Genomic DNA, 24,526 nt, shown 5'->3' on the forward strand with positions numbered 1-24,526 from the left:
CCAAAGAAACCCATGTGGTCAAACCGAACCCAGAATTCCCCTTTACGGCATGCCTCATAATCATATCCTGGTTTTGGCTCATAAATCCACAGAGTTCCTCCAATTTCGCTCCAAATCTTTCTCTCTCGCCCTCAGATGTCAACCGCAAGCCCTCTTCCGATACCATGCTGACTGACAGCGGACGCCCGCCATGGAGCTAGAAGGCCCAGATGCCGCGCCAACGGATGCGGCGTCAGCTAGAAGCGATGGCGCGCGAAAGAATGGCCTGGCCAAGATGCCGATGAGCGAAGAGCGGACGTTTGAGGTGTTCCTGAAGGAATTTGCTCCTTTGACCCACCTTTTGAGCCAGTTGCCTCAGCAGGCCCAGAGGGGCCTCACAAAAATCGGTGTCAAGCTGACATGCCTGGACGTCGTAGCCGAATACATCGCCATCGGCTCCAATGTTGGGGTTGTGTTCCTGTACGACAGGACCAAGAACACAGTGACCAGGCTAAAATGTGCAGTGAGTATGGCAACACCAGTCCTTTCTCATACACCTAAAGGCAAGTAACAATTTATGTCTGAGTGAAAGGCCAATGCTTGAGAATGCCCGAAACGTCAATATTATGCACAGCAGCACTTTCGTAATCTGGAAATTAACGTAAGTCCAGGAGACGAGTTGCTCCAGCAGTGGGACATTCTTGTATTACCTTTGAACCCCTTTATAAATGACGCTCCGGGGAGCAGTTCTTGTCTCTTATAAGCAGAGTACTACGTTCTCATTTACTGGTCAATCCCTATTTCGACGCAGGCACAATGGTGCCTCTTATACCCGATTGTTTGTTACGTCAGTGCCTCTTATAAAGGGGTTTAACTATAGCCCGATGACGTAGAAAGGCCTTAGTACGATTATTCACCAGTACTCAAACGATTCATCATAGGAGGAACATTGCAATGAATTACAAGGTCGAATAAAATGCAACTTGTGCATTTCAGTTTGATTCATGAAAAAAAGAACTTCTTGAAGTTGTCCTCGAGAGCGACGCAAGTTCAGTTTTTGCATGGCTTTGTGCTGCAACGCTGGCTGTCTGGCAGTAAAAGGTGTGCATGGCGAATGCTAGTTCGGAAGGCGTTCTTGGAGGCACGCGGTTTGAATTGCTATACAGTTTGTGGACCACAAATGATTTCCTTTAAAACTGAGCATTTCTTTGGCACGAAACAAACACTATGAGGTTTCTGAAATGCTATTTCAACAATCCACATGAACTTAGTAGTTGCCCTTAGTGTCCCTTCAATTGATTCCGCCGAGTAAAGCTGTTCAAACAGGCCTGTATAAACAGTGTACGTACAGGTCACCGATCATTTGCAATCTGTAACCACTTTGCCAGCTGTTTTGTGCATGTTTGCACATCACCGGCTGAGATTTCTTATTTTTTTCTGCATGCAAGCTCTGCACACCTCTTTAACCTGTCAGAACAAGACATTATAGGTCTTCAGCTGTGATCACAGGTGCTGCTAGTCATTGTTACCAGGCTACGTTCTTAAATGCAACGCTGATTGAAACATTTTATGCCAGGGTTTGTATTCTTGATCGGCCACTTTCGAGAGCATCGTTTTCAGCGCACTGCCCGATTCATTGGATATGCCAGCAGTAGGTGTCACATAAATGAACGATGTTGACATTGTGTTACGATGCTATATGTTACCTCATGCGACCACAAAAGTGCTCACAAAACTGTTCGATCATAGATGTGATGCCAGCAAGCCTATACCGTATCATGGAATATGGTATAGTACTATTCGTAAAAGTGTTGTGGAGTGCTTTTCTGAATAATATTATGTATTCTGTGTTTCATTTGTATTCCGTATTCGAATTGAAAGGTGTACAGCGCTTTTCATACAGCGCTTGTACAGCACTTTTCATTGGCCGTTTTCGAAATACGTCATGCCCCCATATGTGCATAGCGAAGCGTGATGACACGGAGCTAATGGAATGGTATTCCGTGTCTTGTGGTACAGTACCCCTGAACTTCAGCTGAAGTTGATGATCGCAGATAATTAGGCAACGTGATGAAACTGAAAACTCAAGTGTAACATGTCAGGTGGCACAAGACAGTGTTTAATTGGAGGTCATTGCGAAAGTAGTTCGTCCTGCAGTCGTTACACGAAATAGACTGATTGCAAGTGTGCGAGTTTGGCATATGTGCCCCATTAGTCGAGCAAAACTGAAAAAAAAAAAAAAAACCCCGACTTCTTTTCAGGAAATGCTGGATGCCATCACCTCCATATCCCTCATCTCGTCCGTGGACTTCATGCTGGGCGTGGGTTGCCAGAGCGGACTCTGCATCGCCTACCAGATTCCCATGGCAGGGACACAGTCGAAGGTATGTGTTCACGAACAGACGTTGAACGAGTTGGCACAGACAGACAGATGTACAGTCAGTCTGTGCCTGAGGCGAAAGGTCCGAAGAGTCCAGCGTTAGGGGTGCACAAACTGGGCCTTGTGTCTTCATCTCTTGCATGCGCACACGACGTCTTCATGCCTCTTGCCTCGAAAACACGCCCAGTTTTCCATCCTTATGTCATACAGTCAGGCCTCATGAGTGCTGGTTTTTTGTTCACTGGCACCTTACAATGAATAATGCAAGGTTGGCAGGTTAGTAAGTATTTACACTTGGAAGAAGCGTTTGTTCTTGTCTCATATGGTGTCTCTTGTTTGGGCTACCATTCTCCACATTTACAATAGAGTGAACTTGCACAGCAGTGTGAAGTGCATACTCAGAAAGCGTGCAAAGAGAGGTGTCACACCCCGTCCCACGGCACATCTCCCGATTTTATAAGTCCATAGATTGGCAGGTATGCGTATGCATCTCTTGGCACAAATGAGTGATTTGCGTTCCCTCTGGCAAGGCATTTTGTCTGTTGTGAAGCCACATGTGAACTATGGTTAAATGCTACTCGGGCTAACTTTGTCATCAAGAAACAGCATACTCTTATATAGCAATCTTTGTAAACCTTTAGGGCTGGTGACTGTCTGAATGTTTCTTTGCAGAAAATTGCCTCTAACACCAACCGCAGGCTAGTTGATATTGTGACTTATCCCATACGATGGCCTTGGAAATTCTTGGTGTGCCATGGGCACCCAATCTTGAAGGCTGTGCCAAGGAGATGCACTGGTTCTCAATATTACAGGCTCTGGAACATTTCCAAAGAGCAGCAATGATGACAGTTTTCTTTTTCAGCTTTGGTGTCAAAAACGTCTACATTTGCTAGCTTTTCATGACAGACCCATTTGTAATTCATGCAGAAAATTTTGTGCGGTGGCCACCGCATATTTACGCGCCTTACGCTCCTTAAACTAGGCTCCTTTTAAGCGGTAGGCTGCCCGAAGTTTCATTGCAGATGACCCTCAATACAAGTTGCTGATAATGAGGGCCAAATGAAGGCTGCTAATCTCTAGCTTAAACTCTTCACCATGGAAAAAGAATGCAGGCAAGAAAAAGAGGTGCAGTTTACGAAATTTTATTTCAAATGGTTCCACAAGTGCGGAAAATAAACTTGTTTAAAACTCACACTCATGCTCACTCTAGGTGCGTGAGTAAAGGACACTCTGGGGGACGAAGTTGTGAGTTTTAAATGACACTGAACAGCTTGCTGTTATGTAGTTTGCTTAAGAAGTAATGTCCACGAATGTAGGCGCAGGTAGCGAAGGGGTTAAGGGTCCTTTCGTTTGATTTCAGATGGAGAAGTACCTAATTGAGGACATTCACCACGCACCCATCACGTCTGTCTGCTGGAGTCCAAATGCCATGAAGTTTTACAGCGGTGACGCGAGAGGGTGCGTCACGTGTACAGAAATAGACTATGATCAGGTAAGCGAGCTTGGAGATGTCAAGAGAGGGAAAGAGGCTGCGCAGGTCTGATTATGGTCTGCTTGAAGACAATGATGAGCTCCTTGGTCAGATATGTCCTTGTGCCATTAAAACGCATCATGAAAAATCCTTAAATAGGGGCTGTCGCTGGAGCCAGTGTTTTGACAAGTGGTCTTGTCTTCTTCAGGAAGAAGACAAGGCCACTTCTAGGCTTATGCGAATAGTAAATTTTAGGTTCGAAGCGAATAGTGATTTGGTTGAATAATTTCGGATCGATTTTGAATAGTATATATCACATATTGTGAAGAAAAATGAGCATATTTGTCATGACCAAACTAACCTGCACAATATTTTTTAAAATTGAAACAAGTCATGGGCAATGGTCATTCTTTTTAGTTCAAAGGGAAGTGGAAGTAACTCTGAATAGTAGCAGGATTTGACGTTCGGTAGAATGCAAGTGATAACCGGTAAAATATGTTGCGTTTTAAGATTTACTATACTTAGAGCATATAAGCCGGTATAACAAGCTTTTAAACTTGAAAAATTATGAATCGATGCGAGGGTAATATGTTCATTTAACCTTAAAACAGGCTTCGCGGCAGTGCGGATTTCCCCTGGATAGGTGTCTTCACGGTATAGTACCCCTCCACTGCAGGGAAACCACCTTTACAGGGGATTTCATGCGGTCTATACATGTCTATTCGTTCATTTCGAATACTTCGAAATTTCGGGTAATTTAAGTTCGTGTCGAAGCGAATTCAAATACTGTTATAATCATTCGAATATTCGAAGTGCTCGAATATTCGCACAAGCCTAGTCAAAAGATTGGCTCCAGCGACAGCTCCTGTTCAAGGATTTTTCATCTCTTCAAGTCTCCATGTTCTCTTGAGCTTCTGCCTTGTTTAAAACGTGTTATGTGTCATCACCATCTGGGAACATCTCTTTTACCTTTGAAATCCTGTGTTTTATAAGCATTTCTCCTAGTTATACCCTGAAGGGTCTAACAGAGGTCTTTCTCTCGTTTTCTTTTCACCTTTCCAGCACTTGTGTAAGAGCAAGAAGTTGCACGTAGAAGACCATCCGGTGATCCAGCTCGACTACATACCTCAGACCCTCCTGATCTCGACGACCAAGAGAACCGTCATCTGCCACTGCATGAAGGATGGCGTCAGAGTCGTCCAGCTTGGCAATCACGAGCGAAAGTCGTAAGCAACCTCAGTGCTTGGGCTAGTTAACGATTGGCTGTCGTTCCTCCTAAAACGCACGTCGGAAAAAATTTGCACAAGTGACGTTTCCTTCTGAGATTTGAATGAGACAGGTGTTTACTGTAAGCTGCGAGAGTAGAGGGGGTCAACATTGGCCAAACAACGAGGGATGCCTTGGTCTGGAGCCGATGTCCTCGAAACATCAGCAACTGATAAAGCCTCTTACTGTCAAATGTCTTACTCTTAATGTCAGAAAGTCTTAGTAAGCTTGAAACACACACAAAAAAAATGTGTAGAGCGATTCCCAAGTGCTTGTCTTTTTTCCCTCTTCTCCTTTTTTGCAGCAATAGTAACTTTGGAGCGTGCTTCGCGCCTCCACAGTCGTACGGCGAACGGCAGGTGACCGTCTGGGCATGCCGACCAGGAATGCGACTTTGGAAGGGCACGCCGGATGGCGTCGTTTTAGAGACGCTGCTGCTTCGAGACTCGCTAAAGCAGGAATACTTCCAACCACAGATGCTTAGCCTACCAAAGGTGAGACTCGTAGGGTTTTGGCCATTGTTTACTGTCATAATAACTGGAAAAAAACCTTGTAATTGACTTCTTGTCACACATGCCTGCCAGTTCATTCTGGACACCCTGTCAAGCAGATGTCTGCACTGTCGAGTTTGTAGATGGGTTGAAAAAAGATAAGCAGCGATAAAAACTGGAGTTGTGCCTGCTTGTTTTGTCCCAGGATCAGTGCTGTTTGTGTGACTGAATGGACGTGTACTTCAATGCTTTTATCAGTGGCTTTACTCAAGAGCAAAGAATAATAAAACATAGACGTTTCGCGACCTAGACCATGCTTCACAGGTTTTTTATGTGTGTGTTTGACATGACAATGTTAGAGTCCATATGACTTGCATATAAGTTGTGTACAAACTGGCTGAAGTAGGGTTTACGAAAGGGAAAATTGTGATCCACCAGTTTTTATCACCGAGTTACAATGGATCCCGGCCTAGGACAAATTTTCGGTCTGCTGGGTAGCTCACTTTCTGAGAAACCTGTACCGATCTTCCTCGTAGCCTCGCATTACAAACACGTTGATTACAATTTTTCCTTTTGCACTATACATTTAGTGTTAAAGAAGTTTACACGGGAAGTGGTCAGCAAAGCAGGGTGTTGCGTAGACAGTCTCTTCTGTTTTTGGCTTCATCGCTAAAAGCTTCTCTTTATGTATGTTGACTTTGCTTTTCCTTGCCACAACGATGTAAACAAATCGCATCTCCAGTTCTCAACGCAGTGGTAGGTTTTTAGTATTTAGCATCCTCAGTTAGGTAAGCAGCTTCAAAATGGCATTATTTATTAGTGGCACAAGCGCCGAGTGACACTCATATTTCTCTTTCAAGAACTTCCGGTTTTCCGAATATTGAGAAAAAGTCTAGTAAAAATAAACCTGGTGTGAAATCAATGGTTCTGGTTCGAGTTTAGAGTTATAATGGGTGCACATGATATCGGAGCGTAAGTTTACTTATTAAAGTAAGGGCCAATTAACTGTGGGGATCATTCATGAAAGCTATGCATTCAAACCTCATTATAATGAAGTTACATCTTTTCCGTAAATAACTTCGTTATATCCGAAAATTCGTTATAAACGTATATTCCTAACACTGTATGTATTGCAAGACTATGTTTCAATTACTTCGTTATAACCGATATTTCGTTATATCCGTGTTCTTTATATTGAAGTTTCAGTGTGGTTGAATGAGTTCATTGAAAGAGCAGTTGGTTTTCTTGTGAGGAGCTGAGACCGTGGCGGCACCTGGCGGAGCAGATATCAACCATGTGCTTCTTTCTGCGTGGCCTCTGAGATCTGCTTCGGCAGCGCGATGAAACACAAGGTTAGGTAACCCAAGGGATGCACCAGGGCACATGAGCGCCAACGTGTGAGCGCCACTACCAAACACCTGTGTCTAGGATGAGGGTTGCCTTCAATTTTTCATATTTATGTGAATGTGAATTTATAGGTGTAAAACCCAGGGAGCTATTCTCGATCAGGGTTGCCAGGTTTGGCTACTCTGCGCCAGTTTGGCTACTTTTTTAGGCCAGTGGCGGCAGAAAAATTATCTTGGCTACCTGGCTCCTTTCTGGCTACTTTCTTGTCCTCTCAACTGAAGCAAAATTATCAATATCTGGTGACATCACAGCCGCTGGTGTTCCAGTATGTAGTGCCAAACATGGCAGTCAAAGCGTACTTACAGCTCCGAAAATTGAATTTGGCGCTTTGGTTATGCAGATAATGAACATTAATGAAAAGGATGGCGCAGTGGCCTAAGAAGGCATAAGAGTCAGTGGTGGCAATCAGAACATAAATATAAAAAAAAACTACATGTTTATAAAGTGCCATTCAAGCAGGCTTCACACATACACACGCAAAAATGCTTTTGGATACCTGGCTGGGACTCAGCGAGAACTGTTGCATGGGGCCTCATTTTGCAGATCACCCATTGCTGAACGCGGCTTTGAACCACAGTTGGAAGTGAACAGCAATAGAAAACGCTTCGTATTCAGGGCTGTCTGCACTTTTCGACATTTGTCGTCACCGTCAGTAAAGTGAAGGAAACCAGAGGGATGCACATGTACACATTTCGCTTCGGCTATTTACTTTTCGAGCATACATAAAAAATAGAATACACACAAAAGGTACTGTCATCAATATTACACCGCTAATGGCTTATTCGATATTCAACATCGCTAAGTAAGAGTCCAAATCACAAACTAATTTCGCTTCTGCACGTAAAAGACAATAAAGTCCGAATTTACTTATTTTGTGGCAGTTGGCGTCCGGTGTTGCACTTGACACTTGCTGGAGCCCTCGTAGCGTAGCCGGGGGAACGACTTAGAACCAGGGACTGGAGCGTAGCCGATGTTGGTTCTGTCTAGCTCGAGTCGCGTACGTCTTCCTTTCGCCCGAGCCAAGGTTCGACTGCCCCGAGCTCTAGGTCGTCTTCTTCGAAATCCCTCTCCCGAGATTCCTTGGGGTCAATTGTGGGAGAGGAGCCTTTCTTCCTGCCGCGCCGGTGCGCACGGTGTTTACATTGAACTTTGCGCAGCGCCGGGACCGTGGGGCCCGCGCAGGGGGCGACTTCACATTCTGCTGTAAGATACGGGGGGCCCGCTCACGGGGGCGGCTTCGAATTCGCACTGTCTGGCGACGTCTTCACTTGGCGCAAATTCACTTGGCATCTGATTATTCAACGAAGTCCATTTGAATATGCACACTCATGACAACATTAGAAAGCAGATGTCCCACATTTTAAGTGAGCGCTGAAAAATAGGTTACAAGAGGCAAAGGTGGAAACACTAGTGCTAACTAACAACAGTTGTTAGTAAGCGCTTGTGTTACCGCCTTTGCCTCTTGTGTCCTTGTTTTATAGTGCTCTCTTTAGAATGTCGTACCAACTCGCCCAGCAATTCATTCTAGGATATTCGACGAATTGCTTTTATCACTTCTTAGGCTTAGGTACAGACTGCGATTTTGGATTCGTTATCACGGAAGGAATTATTGTGAAAGTGGCAACAATTTATGCTTCAATGCCAGCAACTGTGATCTTGAGTGCACTCATCATGTCATACACTTTTTTTTATTGTCGCAACTTCTAGTCATATAAAAAAAAGTCATGCAAGATGCGTGAAGAGTCATTCTTTCAACAGCGCAAACACTGCATCATCATGTATGAAATTATTCCTAAAGTCAACAATTTATGCTCGAATCTCAGGAATTATGATTTTGAACTGTTCATCTTGCACATATTTACATTTTTGCTGAAGAGTTTTTGCATTTAATCATTTAAATAACAATGTACAAGTGGTTTTCACACATGCGTGGCTACTTTTGGCTACTTTTACTGCCCTTGGCTCAAGTTGGCTACTTTTTGGCTCGTTTATTCAATTTTTTGGCTATTTTTTGCCTTTACGACCTGGAAACCCTGTTTTCGATATGTTTAACTAATGTGCTTTCCATTTAGGCTGCCACTGATTGGCTGGAACTTGGTGAGCAATGCATGCTCTGTTTCTGGTTCTTCCACAACGTTTTGACGTCACGAAGCTTTCACAACGTTCAACACAAATGAGAGGGACGGAATGCGCTTCGACGCAACAAACACTGCCTCCAGACATCCGCTTTTGGGTGCACGTTTCGGAGGCCATGCGTGAACTCTGATCGCATCAGCCCTTGAATTAGGTTTAAAGTGGCCGCCCGTCTAACGTACCTTTGAAGGTCGGTACACATTCCCTGCATTGTTCTTAAACATCTGGGGCATGTTCATATGCAAGTTCCGACTTGTCAAGTTTATTTAAGTGTCCTGTTACTGCACATTTCGTCCACTTTCTTCTTGCGCTGGGAATGTGCTGGCGGGTTCAGTGTGTCGGCATGGCCAAGAGCGCGATGACGTCACGGCTCGCTGCTTTTTCGAGTTACTGAATGCACTCTGCTGAAACGGACGTGTCCATTAGATAGACACGTCGAGAATAGCTCCCCGGAACAAGAAGGTGGAAACACACGCAGCGTCGCAGAAAGGATCTAGAAAAACATTATTGTAGCTGAGGATAATAGATGTATAGGTGAATTGGCAACTCGTTGAAATACTATAAAGGAGTGTCCCAGCAGTGTTGTTACTCGTCTCACGTTAGTGTCTTCCTTTTTAGGAGTCGTATCTGGAGAAGCTTCCGGACTCCCAGTTCGGACTGTTGAAGCCGTACCGGAAGCGCCTGCTGCTGACATGGAGCTCGGAGACATTTTTCGTGGTGGACCCCGCTGTGAGGTCCCTGGTGGTCGTGTGCCCCGGCTTTGTAAATATCACCGACGTCGCTGTCTGCGGAGATGAGATCTTTGTGCTACAGGCGAAGCGTCACATTGTCAGGCTGGCAGCACACCCGGAGGACATTTGGGACCATCCTGAAGGTACCCCTTATATTATTATTATTGTTAGTAGTAGGGTAAAACATCGTTAATTTGGATGTCACGGGACTGGAAGAAATGTCCATATTAACCATATGCCGAATTACTGAGGGTATCGAGAAAGGAAGAAACAAATGTCTGTTACATCAATACACTTTTATTTTCGGCATGAATACGCAAATCCCGTTCTCATTTTGCTTAAGAGCAGCGTAAACGCCGCAATTTTTGTCATCTCGCGACTTGCATCCAAATGCGACCACAGCGCAAGACCCCTGTGTCTTAATTTATCCGAAACTTTCTTCTTTTGTACTTCCGTCACCAGCACGTGCACGTGAGGATGATATTTTCACCAGCAATATGGCTGGCAGTAGATTGTTTGTCCATCGTGACGTGGCAGGCGATTTTTTTCACCAGCATGCAGACTGCGACTGAAATGCTCTTCATCTTCTAGAACAGCTTCCGCAGTGTTTGAGTTTTGTGACATTGTGCACGCATTGCACCAAGTCAAAACGATGCTCAAGTGGCTGTGCCTTTAAAGGGGCCCTGCAACACTTTTCCAAGTAATCATCAAATGACTTCGTAAAAGGAGATTATTGCCTCATGAATCGACTGCCGCAAAAATTTTGAGAGTCTGTCAAGTATGAGTGGAGTTACAGGTATTTGTCGCACGCTTTAAATGCTTTCTCTCTCCTTTCATACCAGTGAACGCACTGAAAGCTATGCAGGGGGGATGACAAAGGGGCTAGAAGTTACGTTCGTTCATCAACATGCGTCATGACCTTGAGCACTTTTTTTCTGTTTTTTTCTTTGAATGGGCGGCTTGCTTTCAGTGTGGTTGCGAGCACATTGGTGTAATTCTATACTGTATATAATCCTATCACTGCAGAGTGCAGCACAGACACGTCGCGGCATCCTACGGTGGCCATGGTAACTTGCAGCTCATGATGCTCAAATCAGCCAGTGGCTGTGGACTGTGTTTATGATGCAGTCATTTTGGATTATGGCTTCATTTGTCAAGATAAGAGTGAGCGATTTCTAGCTGACATAGAAATTTGTAAATTTCAGGCTGCATGCTGCATTATAATGTCGAGGCTCACATGTTCTCATGAGCCTCAACTATCGGTCGGCAGCGTTTCCTGATCATGCTCAAAAAGTGCTGCAGGGCCCCTTTAAAGGACCCTGCAACCACCCGGAGGTCAAAATGTAGATGTGTTTCAGTTGTGCACAAGTCTTCAACAAACACGCAGTCGTGAGAATTTTCCGAAACGGTGTTGTAATAGTGGAGCTACACCTGTTTGATGATCCAAAAATGACCCCCGCTTGCTTCGCTCTTTCCTTCGCTAAGCTCCTTTCATCGGCTCGTCTCTCCTCCTGGCTGAGTGCTCTTTTTTTTCACTGTGCGAGCAGGAAGAGTGTTGAGTGCTCATACCTGCGAGCAGGCAAACGGGTTCTCTTTGTGGATGACTTGAATGTTGACGTCACGGCCAACACTCGAAAGGCCCAGAGAGGAGAAGGGAGTGTCTTTTCATATGGGGCATACTCGTTACTCCTAGTGCCGCTGCGTTTGGATTGTTCATTGTGACAGCATTCCGAACTTGATGAGTGCGCTTATTTGAAATATTAAAAAATTATTGGAAATGGTTTAGTGGCCCTTCAAGACGTACATGTCTCTTCATTACAGACAATGAGATGCGGCTTCCGGACATGACGGCTATTAAGAACACCATCGTCACCCCGCTAGCCGAGATCACGGCGCTCCTCCGGGACACCCGGCTCCCCGACCCTCAGGTGCTGCAGCTCTTCAAGAACAAAAATGGAAGCGCGGTTCTCGACTGGTTCCGACAGAAGGCACCCAGACCGCACGAAAGTGACAGCGGCGGCAGTTCTCCCAGTGGCACAGTGCGGCGAGGGAGCACTGCCAGCGGCAACAGTCGTTTTGCCGAAACGGCGTTGGATGCCGAACAGGTGTCCAGCACCGAAACGGTGGCCACGCCGCCGAGCGATGCTCCATCATTTGTGCATCGGTCGAGGAGCTTCGAGTCAATGCAGTTCCCCAACGAGTCGGAGGGTGAAGAAGACATAGTGTTTACTGCCAGAAAGCGCAAGGCCAAACATGGTAAGCAAGGTTGGGTTTGCACCATATAATGATACTGCACTTAGTGGTGTCTTAACCTGGCAAGGGTTCACCACAATGTGTATTTAGTAATTAGGCACGGGCAAATATTTGAGCATTTAGAATATTTGAACAATATTACAGTATTCGAAGTCGCTTCGGCACAAACTTAAAATTTCTGAAATTTCGAAGTATTCGAAACGAACGAATAGATGCAATTTCATCGCATCGAACTATAATGAGAAGTCGCAAAACAGGTTCCCGTGTTCGCGAGTTCGGTGTGGCCCAGCGTGTTTTAAGTGTAATACAGACGGAGCTATTTGGAGCCGGGCGGCGTTTTGCAGGCGTGATGTTGCTATGTCGGAGTATTTCAGCGCCTTTCTTGTTGTGTTACTGAAGGCCACCCCAAATACACTGTTTTTCTTTTGAGTGTACACGACACTCACTGCTGCTGTTGGTCACTCTCCTTGCTTTCCTTTGCAGGTTCGTCTACAAATGCAGCACGAAGTACGCCCACACTGGTCGTGCCAACATCGTCGGACGAACGTCCGTCTCCCGTCCCCACGTACGACGAGGTCTTCGCCAGCCCCAGCGGCACGTCGCCTTTGGACCAGAGCACTTTGAACAAGGAAAACAAGAAATCTGAGTGCCCGCCACCATACAGCGCCTCCGAGAACGAGCTCGTCTCTCACATTCTCAGTCGTTACGGCCAGCTGAAGCAGCGTCAGCGCCACGACGGAGCCGATGCCAGCCAACCCTTAGACATTCCTGTCGGCAGTACATTGGCGCCGAATGACTCCGGCAATCTCTCTCCGTCCCCTGCTTCGGTGTCGAGCGGGGCAGCTGAAACCGGTCCCGAAGCCGGTGCCAGTGCCGCGGACGGCGCCGATGCTGGAAATCTGGAGCCCGAGGACAGTCCAGATTCGGAGCCAGAACTTTCCATCGAGGACATTTACAGCAAGAACAAAGACGCAACCGATTCATACGAGTCGGCGGAGTCGTCTGTGCCCGACGTCGTGTTCCACGGCATCGTGGAGCCACGCTTTCCTCGCTATGATTTCCACTGGGCCCAGGTAAGTTTCGTGACCTTCTTCTTGCAAGTACTAATCTTGAAATATTTATTGATGTGTTGCAGAGACATTTATTGTTGTGGACATCGAAATATTGTAGCTATTAGTATGGCTACTCCAAATTAATATGCAGTCGGGGCTGACTGCTTGTGCTTTACATAAATTTTTATTATGGCACTGTGTAGCTGCTACAACTAGACTGGGCTTGATAGCTCGGTATCAGTTAAGTTTTCAGTGGGAAAACATTTGTAAGACAATCATTCCCCAATGCCGTCTAACACACATGCAAGACAACTAATACATTGCTAAACACCACCACAACGAAATTGGCGGGAAAAATGCGAGATGTCACGTTGGCGACAATTTCATTGTAATGAAATGAGATGGCAGAGAGAGAAACGAGCCGAGGTAGGAGTAAGTGTTGGTGAGCCTTGCTCGAGGCTATCCAGAATCGTGGAATCTCTTTTTGGTCACCTTTGCAGTGCAATTGCCACATCCTGCCGACAGCCCAGGGCACATCCGCTTGCATTCTCAGCAATGTCTCCGTGTGCATGGGGTCAGGAATGACGTTGCTTGAAGATGTGTTGAAGATGCCAACACATGCCATTCCAAGTCGTGCACATAAAATCTTTCGAGAGCGAATATGAACGTCTGCTGGCAAATATTCATCTCGTGATGTCAAATTCCCACGCGACACCCATTGGGGTCACATTACCGCCAACAGCATGCTTGAATTGAAGGGCTGTATAAGTCCGGAGTGCTTCCATACGACATCGCTCTTAACCCATTGCCCAGCTATGGGACGATGACCTTCGCAATTTTCAAGTGAAGCTTGTTGTGAGTTACGGATTTTGGTGGTGGTGATAGTGGCGTTATACGCGAAAAACCCGGCACCTGTGAGTGCACAGAAATGAGGCCCTCGAAGGTTCAGCGGCTTATCGTCGATGAGCTGTTTCTGATATGGCAATCTGATCTCTTATCGAGGTCACTTGTTGTTTCACATTGCCACATTGTTGCCTGGATATGAACACATTAGCATCATTGTTGCCTGTAGCAACTGAAGTGTTGCGTTGCTAAGCACATGGATGAGAGTCCAATTTCCGGCAGGGAGGAAGGATAAAGTCAGGAGGGAGGATTGTGCAGTATGATAGAACGAAAAAAAGAAAAGTAGCAGGTCAGGCAGGCACACGCCAAGCTTTGCTTGCTCCCATTTTCCTGGTAGGGCAAGGGCGCCTGACTTTTTTCTGCTCTCCTCATTTGCTCCGCTACAGGTCAAAGGTCCAGGGCCCGTGGTGTCGTTGGCAGCGTGCGACGGCTACCTCTGCTGCGTCGACAGCCGAGACAACGTGTACTACTCCCGGCTCATGGGACGCGAGTTCACGTGGCGCAGCGGGTCGCGCCCCATGAACAGGGTGGCCCTGTCCCCGTCCGGTTGCGTCCTGTGGGCCATCTACAAGGAGAAGCTGTACGCGGCACGCTCGCCCCTGTGCAACGAACCCCTCGCCCTGGGCTGGGATGAGGTCGCCATGAATGTGGTCAGCGTCAGTGTCACCGAGACCACAGCTTGGTGAGGCCTTTGCTTTTGTTGCGATAGCAATTTTACGGACACTGCAGCCATGTTTGTGCTATAAATAGAGAGGCCTAGATTATTAGGGTGCCCCGAACATTGAGGGACATGAATCTGTGGGCATACAAAAAAAAAAAAAAGAAAAAAAATCAGGAGCCCTTGTCTTATAAAAAAAAATGGGGGCAAGCGAAGCTTGGCGTGTGCGTGCCTAATGTACTACTCTTTCTTTCTTTATTTCTTTCTTTCTTTCTTTCTATTGCATTGTGTAATGCTCCCTCCTAACTGTTACCTTCCTCCATGCCGGGAATCGGACCTTCATCCACGTGCTTAGCAGCGCAACACTTCGTTTGCTACAGGTAACGAGGGTCATGCGTTCAAATTCAGGCTACAGTAAAGTGTGGCAAAGTGAAATGAGAAGTGACCGCGATAAAAGATCAGGTTGCCATACGGAGACAGCTGATTGCCAACAAGCGCACGATTGAGAGAGCATCAGTTATTGGGAAATGACGCTTACAGATACGCGTGTGACCGGCACACCCTCGAGGGCCGCATTTCTGTACTCTCGCCGGCGGTGGGTTTTTCTGCGCACGACGATGCCGCCAAAATCTGCAAGTTATTATAATTGGTACTACTTGTGACGCGCTGTCTCAACATGAAGAAAGACGCACAAAAAACGCATGTGTTGTACACAACACGAGTTGTTAGTTCGCGCTCATGTTGTGTACGACGTGTGTTTTTTTGTGCGTCCTTCTTCGGTGTTCAGACAGCGCGTCACAAGTATCAACTATGCACAACCAATTAGCCCCTACTCTGGCCCTTCGAGTTATCATAAGTTTCGTGTGGAAAAAAAAAAGAAAAGAAAGAGAGAGAGAGAGAGAGAGGCTCAAAGAAACCACGAAAGAATGTGAAGTGCCTACAATGAATCATGCATGTCTCAACGGTTATTTCTTTAATTTGTGTGCTGTTATGGACAATTGTGTGTCCAGGAAAGATTTTGACAGTGAAGCGGCAAAGAATAGTGGACGTTATTTCTTGGCTTTAGTATTTATTCCAACATAGTTGTCAAGTTGCTTACATGTAGAGACGCGGACTCCTTCAGTTCAGCCGCACCACACGTGGCTTACCTTGCTGGCACATTCTTTACTTACCATACCCTTGTAGGCACCGCAGTACACATTCACACACCGCACCGTGTACTGTTCTCTTCGTCCCGCTCTCCCATACCGGTTGCACTACATCTCCCCCGCTCCCATAGTTGCCTACTTTCTCATGCCCGCAACTTCCCCACCACCTGTAGTCAGTCCAGTAGCCTCACAAGTATTTGTGTGACCCACTATGATAGTTTAGTAGTTAAGGGGGCGGACTCATCTTAGACATTTTTTTCTTTATTTCTCCATCAATTCTGATGAATCTGCACAGGTTTGTGCAGCTTTTTCTGCTGATTTCAAATATGTAATTACTTTTCCTCTAACTCGTCTAGTTCCTGAGATAAGTTAAGTTCACCCCCTATTGTTTAAGGCCTCGATATAAATTAAAGTGCTCAATTAAAAGCAAAATTTAAAATATGGGAATGTTCACTAATGACTAAAAATTGAAAGTATGCAAGCAGTTTTTTTTGTTTGCTTTTCTTAATTATTTTAGAGCAGAATGAACTTTACATTCTGAAAAGCACTTGGCATCCTGTTACAATTCTGATAATTAAATCATTCAAAAGGATTATGCTCAAAATTCTGCTCCCATACTTGGATTCTCTGCATATTTGTGTTTCCATTGCAAGAAGAATTATCGTTGTACCTGCCCTAGATGCCAGGATATATGGGCCTCAAAATTGAACGGTCATAAATTTACATTTTGAGAAAAGTACAAAAATGAAATTGCGCACTGTTCATTTGAAAAATAACCAGTAGAATGTGCATATTTTGCAGTGCAGCCACCAAGAGACACCATGAATATAATCTGACTGCTGCTCAATGTTGTAATGGCCCTTACTTAGTGCCAGCTGGACACTCTTGGCTGTGGCATGTTTGAGATTAGACTTGGCCGCTTGGTGCCTGTCCTTCTCACTCATCCACCTCATGCTTGGGAGGCTGGGTTTTGGACTGAGTTCTACCAAGATACCTAATGAGGTTCTCAAATTGCCACATTTGATCTTCATTACTACATCTGCATCTGCTGTTTCAACCATAAATACTAGTGAAGCATGCTGTTCCTTAGACGCCAAAGCCCAAATAAGTGAATGAAGGCTTTCATTTACCCCTTTGACACATTTCCAGAAGCTCTATTTTCGACAAGGTGCTCATAAATTGGTACCAGAGCTATGGACACATGTGCTGGCAAATTATGAAGAGGCCTCAAAGCAGGCTCCCCATTTTTTGCTGCTGCTGCAAATTGGCGGCACCAAGAATCTGGGCAGTCAAAATGATATTACAAAAACATTACTGCATCCTGGCGTATGAAAATTTGCTGGCATGTAGAAAAATGCTCGCTGAAACCAAAAATGTCATTTCTTGAAGTTTCTCAGTCTTGAATTTTTTTGACATTTCTCAGTTCCAAAGACCAGTCTGCCCCCTTAAAGGTATCATGCTGCCTAGCTCAATGATGCAGGTTCGTTTCCCGGCCACAACAGCCACATTTTGATGAGGTGAAAATGCGAAAGTACTCCAATAGCACTGTTGCTCTGACATGAAATTACTGTTTCACGGTAGTTGCTTTGATGAAACTGTGTTGCAGTAGCAGTGGTTGTGTTATGTGTACTGTCTCTCCCCCTTTTTTCATTTCTGTTCTTGCCCATTTCGGAAATTGACAATTAACTGGCCAATCTCTCCTTGCTGCCACGAGAGCTGGACTACTTTCCACGAGATTCCTTTGTCTTGTTGGTTCATGCAGGTACGTGACCGGTTCGGGCGACGTCTTCATGTGCCCCGACGTGACGGTTCAGGGCAAGCCGGTCACTTTCTACGGCGTCAGCTGCCTCTTCAAGGTGCAGCAAGTCGCCTGCTACGACGACGTCGTTTGGGTGCTCACGGCACAGGACACTCTCCTTGGGCGTGTCGGAATCTCTCCGAAGGTGCCCCAAGGCACGGGCTGGACCGACATACCGTAAGTGTCGTTTGCCTGGAATATGCCTTGACGTAGTGCAATGAGACAGGGGACAGCAATGGAAGATGAATGGAACACTCGCCTGTTGGGGTTGTTTTTGTCGCTGCCTCCTCACGACTACACATTTCAGTTGGACGAACTGCTGTACTATCCCTTGCAATAAAAAATTAATTTGTTGTACGTTTCAAGTGGCCACTAGCTAACGTCACACTCCAAGATGAAGAGTGAAGGTGCGGAACTGCAGTATGATGTTTCCAGCATGTATGCATGCATAGCACTCATAGATTGAAACATTTTTCTTAGTTTAATGACTGCTATTAGCTATTGCTCGTTATAACCAAATTGTGTCACTGCAAATCTGGTCACTAAAGGTAATCTTGGCTCTGATGTAAGTGTCAGAGTCAAAATTACGCTGATATGACACAAACTGTAGATACGAGAAACGAATTTATGTGCATTACCTACTTGTTCCTAAATTTTTGCATTTCAATCTGCGAGTATTGTACTTGTGGAAACAAAATCTGCCTTTTACATGAATGAACTGTGGAAATGGACTCTGTCCACACGCACTAAGTAGGCCCTGACGTGAACATGTGCCCGTGCAGTTTGATCACGCGGGTACTCTTTATTAAAGTAATAAAAAACTTGCCGACAGTAAGAACCAACCTTGAAAACAGTAACTGGGGTCTTGTTGAGTCCTCAGTAATGTGGAAGTATGCTGTTATTTAGGTGCAATAAGGAGCACCTTAATTCAGCTCAAGTCATTTCAAATAGGCATGCGCGAATATTCGAGCACCTTGAACATTGGTGCGAATATCACAGTATTTGAGTTCGCTTAAATGCATATTTAAGTTATTCGAAATTTCGAAGTATTTGAAATGAGCGAAGACATGTATTTGACTGCATGCAACCTCCCTGTAAAGGTGGTTTCACTGCAGCTTGGGGATTCTATGTCGTGAAATCGCATATCCAGGGGAAATTTGCACTGCCGCAAAGCGCACTTCAATGTAATTAAATGTACAGGGGTGATCAAAAGTTCCCGGGCCCCAATGGGATTACATGAGATAGCGACCTGGGAACTTTTGACCACCCCTGTGCATATTACCTTCATCTATATTAAATATTTTTTAAGTTTAAAATCTTGTTATATGGACTTATATGCACTAAGTATAGTAAATTTTAAAACATAATGTAATTTACCGGTTATAACTTGCACGCTTCTGCTATTCAGATCTTGCTACTATTCAAAGTTTCTGCCACTCCACTTTGAACCAAAAGAGTGACATTTGCATGGGCCTAGTTACAATTCCTAAAAATATTGTGCAAATTGGTTAATGACAGTATAATGCTCATTTTTATTTATAATATGTGATATATACATACTGTTCAGACTATTTGATTCGAAATTATTCTACCAAGTGGCCATTCGCTTCGAACTTCAAATTTACTATTTGCCTATCCCTAACTTCAAACCTTTAATTTTATTGTATGACTGCATTTGTACACACATAGCCTGCCTTCCAAAGGAAGCCCTGCCTGCATTCACCTGGGCTACAACAGCACGGGCTGGCTCATCGACAGTGAAGGTAGCGTCTTCTTCAAGACGAACCTCAAGAACAGCGTCCCCTGCGGCTACAACAAGGAATGGTGGCAGGTGAAGTGGTGTTCCTTGACGTCCTTTCATTCGTTCAATTTTATCCAGCACAATCAGTAAATTTATTTCTTTATTTATTAATACCTCAAATACCCCAGCTTGGGGTTTTACATGAGGGATGGACTATTATGTAGTGACATTGATTCGATGAACAACTTGAAGGCTTGGGGTTTGGATTGGAGCACAGCATCTCTGGGTAGTGCGTTCCAATATCTTGCTGTGTTTACACAGAAGGAGCGTAGGTGCACAGCGATCTGTGCCGGTGACCGCTTTGGTGTGATTCGTGCGGCAGGACGGACGATGAGCAGGCAAGGTTAATGAAGTGCTAGGAGAGGAATTGTAAAACTTGTGAAAAAGGCACAACCTATATCTAAGGCGTCTTGGCCCCAAGTTATCAAGATGTGCTTCGGATTTTAGTTTTGTAACACTACTGTGGAAACAATAATCTGAAAAGATGTAGCGAGCTGCGCGGTCTTGTACTGCTTCAAGTGCTTTAGTAAGGTTAGTTTGATGTGGGTCCCAAGCAGAGCACGCATATTCTAACTTGAGCCGGACGCACGTTTGATAAGCTAACAGCTTGACCGATGGGGGTGTACCATGTTACAAGCAAAATGAAAAGAGAAGCAACGAAATGCACTTGACATCGCACTTAGCCCGCCATGGTGGTTTAGCGACTACAATGTTGCACTTAAACATGGGAGCATAGTCACGTTAGGAAGCGAAATTGAAAAATGCTCGTGTACTTTGATTTAAGTACTTGTTGAATAATTCCAGGTGGTTGAAATTATTCCTGAGTACCCCACTACAGCCTGCTGCATGATCATATTGGGATTTTGGCATGCCAAGCACCCAAATTTAAATGTGTCTTTCACTGCGGTACTGTGTTTCTCACTATGCACAGTCACTTTGCTTTTTCTTGTCTGCAGTGTGTTGTAGTTCAGAAAGAAAACCGATTCATATCGACTGTAGGCACCAGGGTAATTCAAGGCTTTGAATTCTTAATGGAAACTGCTTTGAAATTCACGTGTAACCTGTGCTTGACTTTATTGTTAAAATTAATTTTGAAGTGTTAGTGGGGGTCGTACGTGCAAAAGATACGATAACTTGCTTTTTTGTCCGACATTCCAGGTGGACTTGAATGAGTTCGTGTACCAGATGTCGCCACCTCTGGCCAAGATGCAGAAGAATCTCAGTTCTGTGTTCAGCACCGACAAAATCTCGCACAAGGTCCTCGGCAAGGGCAAGTGGCACCTGGTGGCCGGGAAGCACGGCGTGTGGTTCTGCGAGAGCATGTCCTCGCATCTCAACTCCTGTCGGCGGGACATCACAGGTAACTCAAGAGCGCGTGCATGTGTGCACGCAAGCATGGGAGGGTAAGCTGGCAGGGGAAGTAAGCCGCTACGGTAGCTTAGCAGCTATGACATGACGGTACGTAGCTTAGGTGAAAGGTTGCGGGTTTGACTCCGGCAGCGGCTGCAGCACTGTCATTAGGAAATAATGCATATACACTTGCGTACACTTAAGCCTCATTATAACAGTCGCGCCTAACATAAAAAACTTCGTTATATTCAAAACTTTGTTATAAGTGCATATTCATACCACTGTATCTATGACAAGAGTATTCTTATGTACTTCACTATAACCGATAATTCCTTATATCCACATCCATTATATTGAGGTTTGAGTGTACTTCAGTTTTGGCGAGCTCTCTAAAGAACTATGCGTAGTAAAGTTTACTCTGGAGTCCACCACTACGGTGTTTCTAATGAATGCGCTCTTCCTATCGGCATCCTATCTGCTTTTGTAATGTGCTGCATTCCCCTTATAATCCCCAACACGATGCGAGACGGCACTGTTGGTACGGTAATAATAAAAAAAAATGCATTTCTGTTTTAATTTGGCACTTTGAATACCAGAAATTTCATTTTCCGTGTAGGGAGGGGTGGAGGTGCGTTCATATGTATATTTGCGTATTTGTACGTGCGTGTGTGTGTGTGTGTGTGTTTACTGGCACAAATATCCTTAATAGACAGAACATTGAGCCAGAAGTACCGTATTTACTCTATTCTACCGCGCCCTCGATTCTAATGCGCACCCGTTTTCCACGACCAAAAAAAAAAAGTAATACATCGATTGTAACGCGCACCCATTTTTCATGAGAGAAAAGAACAAAAAAAGTCCGTAGGAGTCAAACTTCGCACATTCAGAAGAACAAGTAATTGGGTTCTAAAGAACTACAGTTTCAAAAAAGTAAAACACAACGTCAAAAGGCGGGCATTGCCGTTAAACTGTCACCACTACGGCGGCGATACGAGTCGCGTAATGGATCAGTCCTCGTCGCTGTCGGACAACTCCTTGTCGCTGTCAACGCTCTTCAATTTCGGGAAACCGGCCCTGCTTTGGTCCACTGAAACCTTTTCGTGAAGCTTTGCTGTAAAAAATCTTTTGCTTCTGTTTGCGCCAGTCTCGCACGCACGTTTCGGGAACTCCGAATGCCCGCGATGCGGCCCGATTTCCGTCCGTCTCTGCACATTCTTTTACTATTCTTTTAAATGCTGCATCGTGGTGCGCTCGTCGAGTATTTGGAGTCGGCACTTCCATGCCGTCGATGCGAATGCAGAACGGGATGACAATCTCCTCAGCACACGTACGAACTGAAACAATAATGGCAGAAATGGCTAAGGCGCGTAGGAGGCGGCCATTTTGAAATGTCGATGGCAATGCGATAACCGAGTTTTTTTTTTTTCGGTACTCGATTCTAACGCGCATGCGATTTTTGGACTCGTTTTACTGGAAAAAAGGTGCGCGTTACATTCGAGTAAATACGGTACAAGGGAGAAATATAGGAACTCAAGTTTTTATTGATTATGAACAAATGAAGCCAACAGACAGATAGTGTGAAAGCATAGCACAAATTAATTGTTGTATTTGCAGCTGCATTGGAATGCATGCGTCGTTGTGTTACATTTCTGTGACGCTGCTTGGTGTGAGTACGCATGGCATAGCATTTTCATCATTAGTATTACATTTGCAGAAAATTTCGCTCTAATAGTTGCGTTATTTTGTACAGACATGTGGCTCTATAATGTTACATTCATGTAATGCTTGCGCGAACATGAAAGCTGTGTTTGTCATCGATTTGCATGCAATCAGCTGAATTTTTCAAGCTGATTTTAGTTAGAAAGGTGTTAGATGAACCTTGTTAGGCAGAGGTATAAAATGATTTAGTATCAACATCACATTTTTTAAATCAGGACCAATGATTCAGTACGAGCTATGTACTGTTTCACGCAGGCTACTTTTGGGAGAAGGCACACGTGAATCTCTTGCACTCAGGGACTAAATGGACGGACATTGCCGCCGGTGGAGTCTTCAAGGACGAGGGTGAGACGCTTGTGTTGCCTTATTTCCTACCATCGGCCTCAGTGGCTCAGTAGCATTCTGTGCAGCTAAAAATTGCTGATTTGATTTCTGGTTGCGGCAGCTGCATTTCCGTGAAAGTGGAATGTGAAGGTGTTAGTGCACGTAGTATGTGAGTGTTTGAATGAATTTCTGAATCAATTCAAATGTATGTGTCCGAGAAATGACCTTTGAATATAGAGTGCTCTGGCATTTCTGACCAGAGTACACCTTAAAGCTCATGTGGAGCACGTTTTGTAAACGATTTAAGCTTGTGTGTCTTGGTTGATCTTTGATTTGTGTACATCACGCCTCCTTCTATGCTCACACCATCACTTGTACGTACACGCACATTTACCACGCAAGTGTCTGTGTAGTGAGATTTCCTCATGCGCACACCGCTCCTGACCGTACATGGGCGCGGCACGTATCTTGTTGGACCAACGTGACGACGGCGATGCAGTTTCTCGCTTCTGGAAGCAACGCACACTTGAAGAAGTTCCGCACAAAGAGGCAAATAGCATTGTGTCACATTTGCGTTGTCTCTTATTAAAAGCGTGCAGTACAATTACAATGGCGTTTTTGCCACACACGCTGCCGAACAATTAACCCCATTTTGAGGCGTTTTCTCCATAAAACTGTTATTTTTTAAAAAGTTGGTATGGAATATTTCTCTTCTAAAAAGCAAATTTTTGCTGTTGAAAAAAAAAAATTGAAGCACATACCAAGTCAATGAAGTTTATTGTTGATTATGCATGGAAATAGGCTGGCTACCTGTTAATAATTAACAATAAAATACACAACAGGAACAAGAATGCTGTCAGAAATTTTCAGCATTCTGAGAATGGTTTCCTGATTCTTACAATTTTAATAATTCTGGAAATGACGCAAACCTTTTCCATGAAGTGGACGAGCTAAAATTTTCTGAAACAGTTTGGGGACAGTTTGGCGAGGACAAGCTGTGTTCGTTCGAAATGGGGAAGGGATTAAAGATACCTGTTGTGATAGGATTGTTGGCGAAAAGGCGTACTCGCGTGCTCGTTGGTCGTGTCAAGGCCCATTGGTTGGGCGGCTCTTACAAAAGACAATGCAAAAAGTCTTTGATTACTGCGTAGTATGGTAATGGCAACACTATGAGTTGAAAGGGGCCTGCAACACTTATCCAAATAATCATCAAATGATGTTGCTGTCGGAGTTTGTTGCCTCACGAATGACTGCCACAAAATCTTTAGAATCTGTGAAGTACGAGCAAAGTTACAGTGATTTGTCGCACACTTTAAATGCTTTCTCTCTCTCTTTTCGTCCAGCGAGTGTACTGAAGGCTACACGGGACAAAGGGTCAAGAAATGTCTGTACATCGGCACGCGTCCTGACCTTGAGCACTTTGTTTTCTTTTCTTTGAACACACGCACGTTCAATGTATAAACGTTATGCAAGGCTCACTTGCCCGCGCTGGGGTAGCGCACAATGTTCAAACCAGCCAATGGCAGTGTCTTTTGGGTATGCGATGCTGTAAATTTTGGGTATATGGCATCATTTGTCGAGAGAACAGCGAGCAATTTCTAAACGACTTTGAAAATGATTTGTAAATTCCCTGCCGCGTGCTGCGCTTAATGTTTGGCTCAC

General features: G+C 44.9%; 1 protein-coding gene across 2 annotated transcripts in view; it reads left to right on the top strand.

Annotated features, from left to right (window-relative positions):
* Window positions 1-24,526, top strand: part of LOC119373946 (tectonin beta-propeller repeat-containing protein 2) — a 43,786-nt gene that overhangs the window by 1,545 nt on the left and 17,715 nt on the right. For both annotated transcript variants that reach the window (XM_037644006.2, XM_037644005.2), the window contains exons 2-14: window positions 136-502; window positions 2,241-2,363; window positions 3,720-3,851; window positions 4,893-5,056; window positions 5,401-5,590; window positions 9,746-10,001; window positions 11,680-12,114; window positions 12,595-13,184; window positions 14,453-14,748; window positions 17,635-17,847; window positions 19,360-19,501; window positions 20,630-20,831; window positions 22,796-22,885. In XM_037644006.2, coding sequence (XP_037499934.1) covers window positions 191-502; window positions 2,241-2,363; window positions 3,720-3,851; window positions 4,893-5,056; window positions 5,401-5,590; window positions 9,746-10,001; window positions 11,680-12,114; window positions 12,595-13,184; window positions 14,453-14,748; window positions 17,635-17,847; window positions 19,360-19,501; window positions 20,630-20,831; window positions 22,796-22,885 — 3,145 coding nt within the window. In that variant the 5' untranslated portion in view covers window positions 136-190. The remainder of the gene's footprint in view (window positions 1-135; window positions 503-2,240; window positions 2,364-3,719; window positions 3,852-4,892; window positions 5,057-5,400; window positions 5,591-9,745; window positions 10,002-11,679; window positions 12,115-12,594; window positions 13,185-14,452; window positions 14,749-17,634; window positions 17,848-19,359; window positions 19,502-20,629; window positions 20,832-22,795; window positions 22,886-24,526) is intronic.

The sequence above is a fragment of the Rhipicephalus sanguineus genome, chromosome 11 (assembly GCF_013339695.2).
Source record: "Rhipicephalus sanguineus isolate Rsan-2018 chromosome 11, BIME_Rsan_1.4, whole genome shotgun sequence".
Lineage (NCBI taxonomy): Eukaryota > Metazoa > Arthropoda > Arachnida > Ixodida > Ixodidae > Rhipicephalus > Rhipicephalus sanguineus.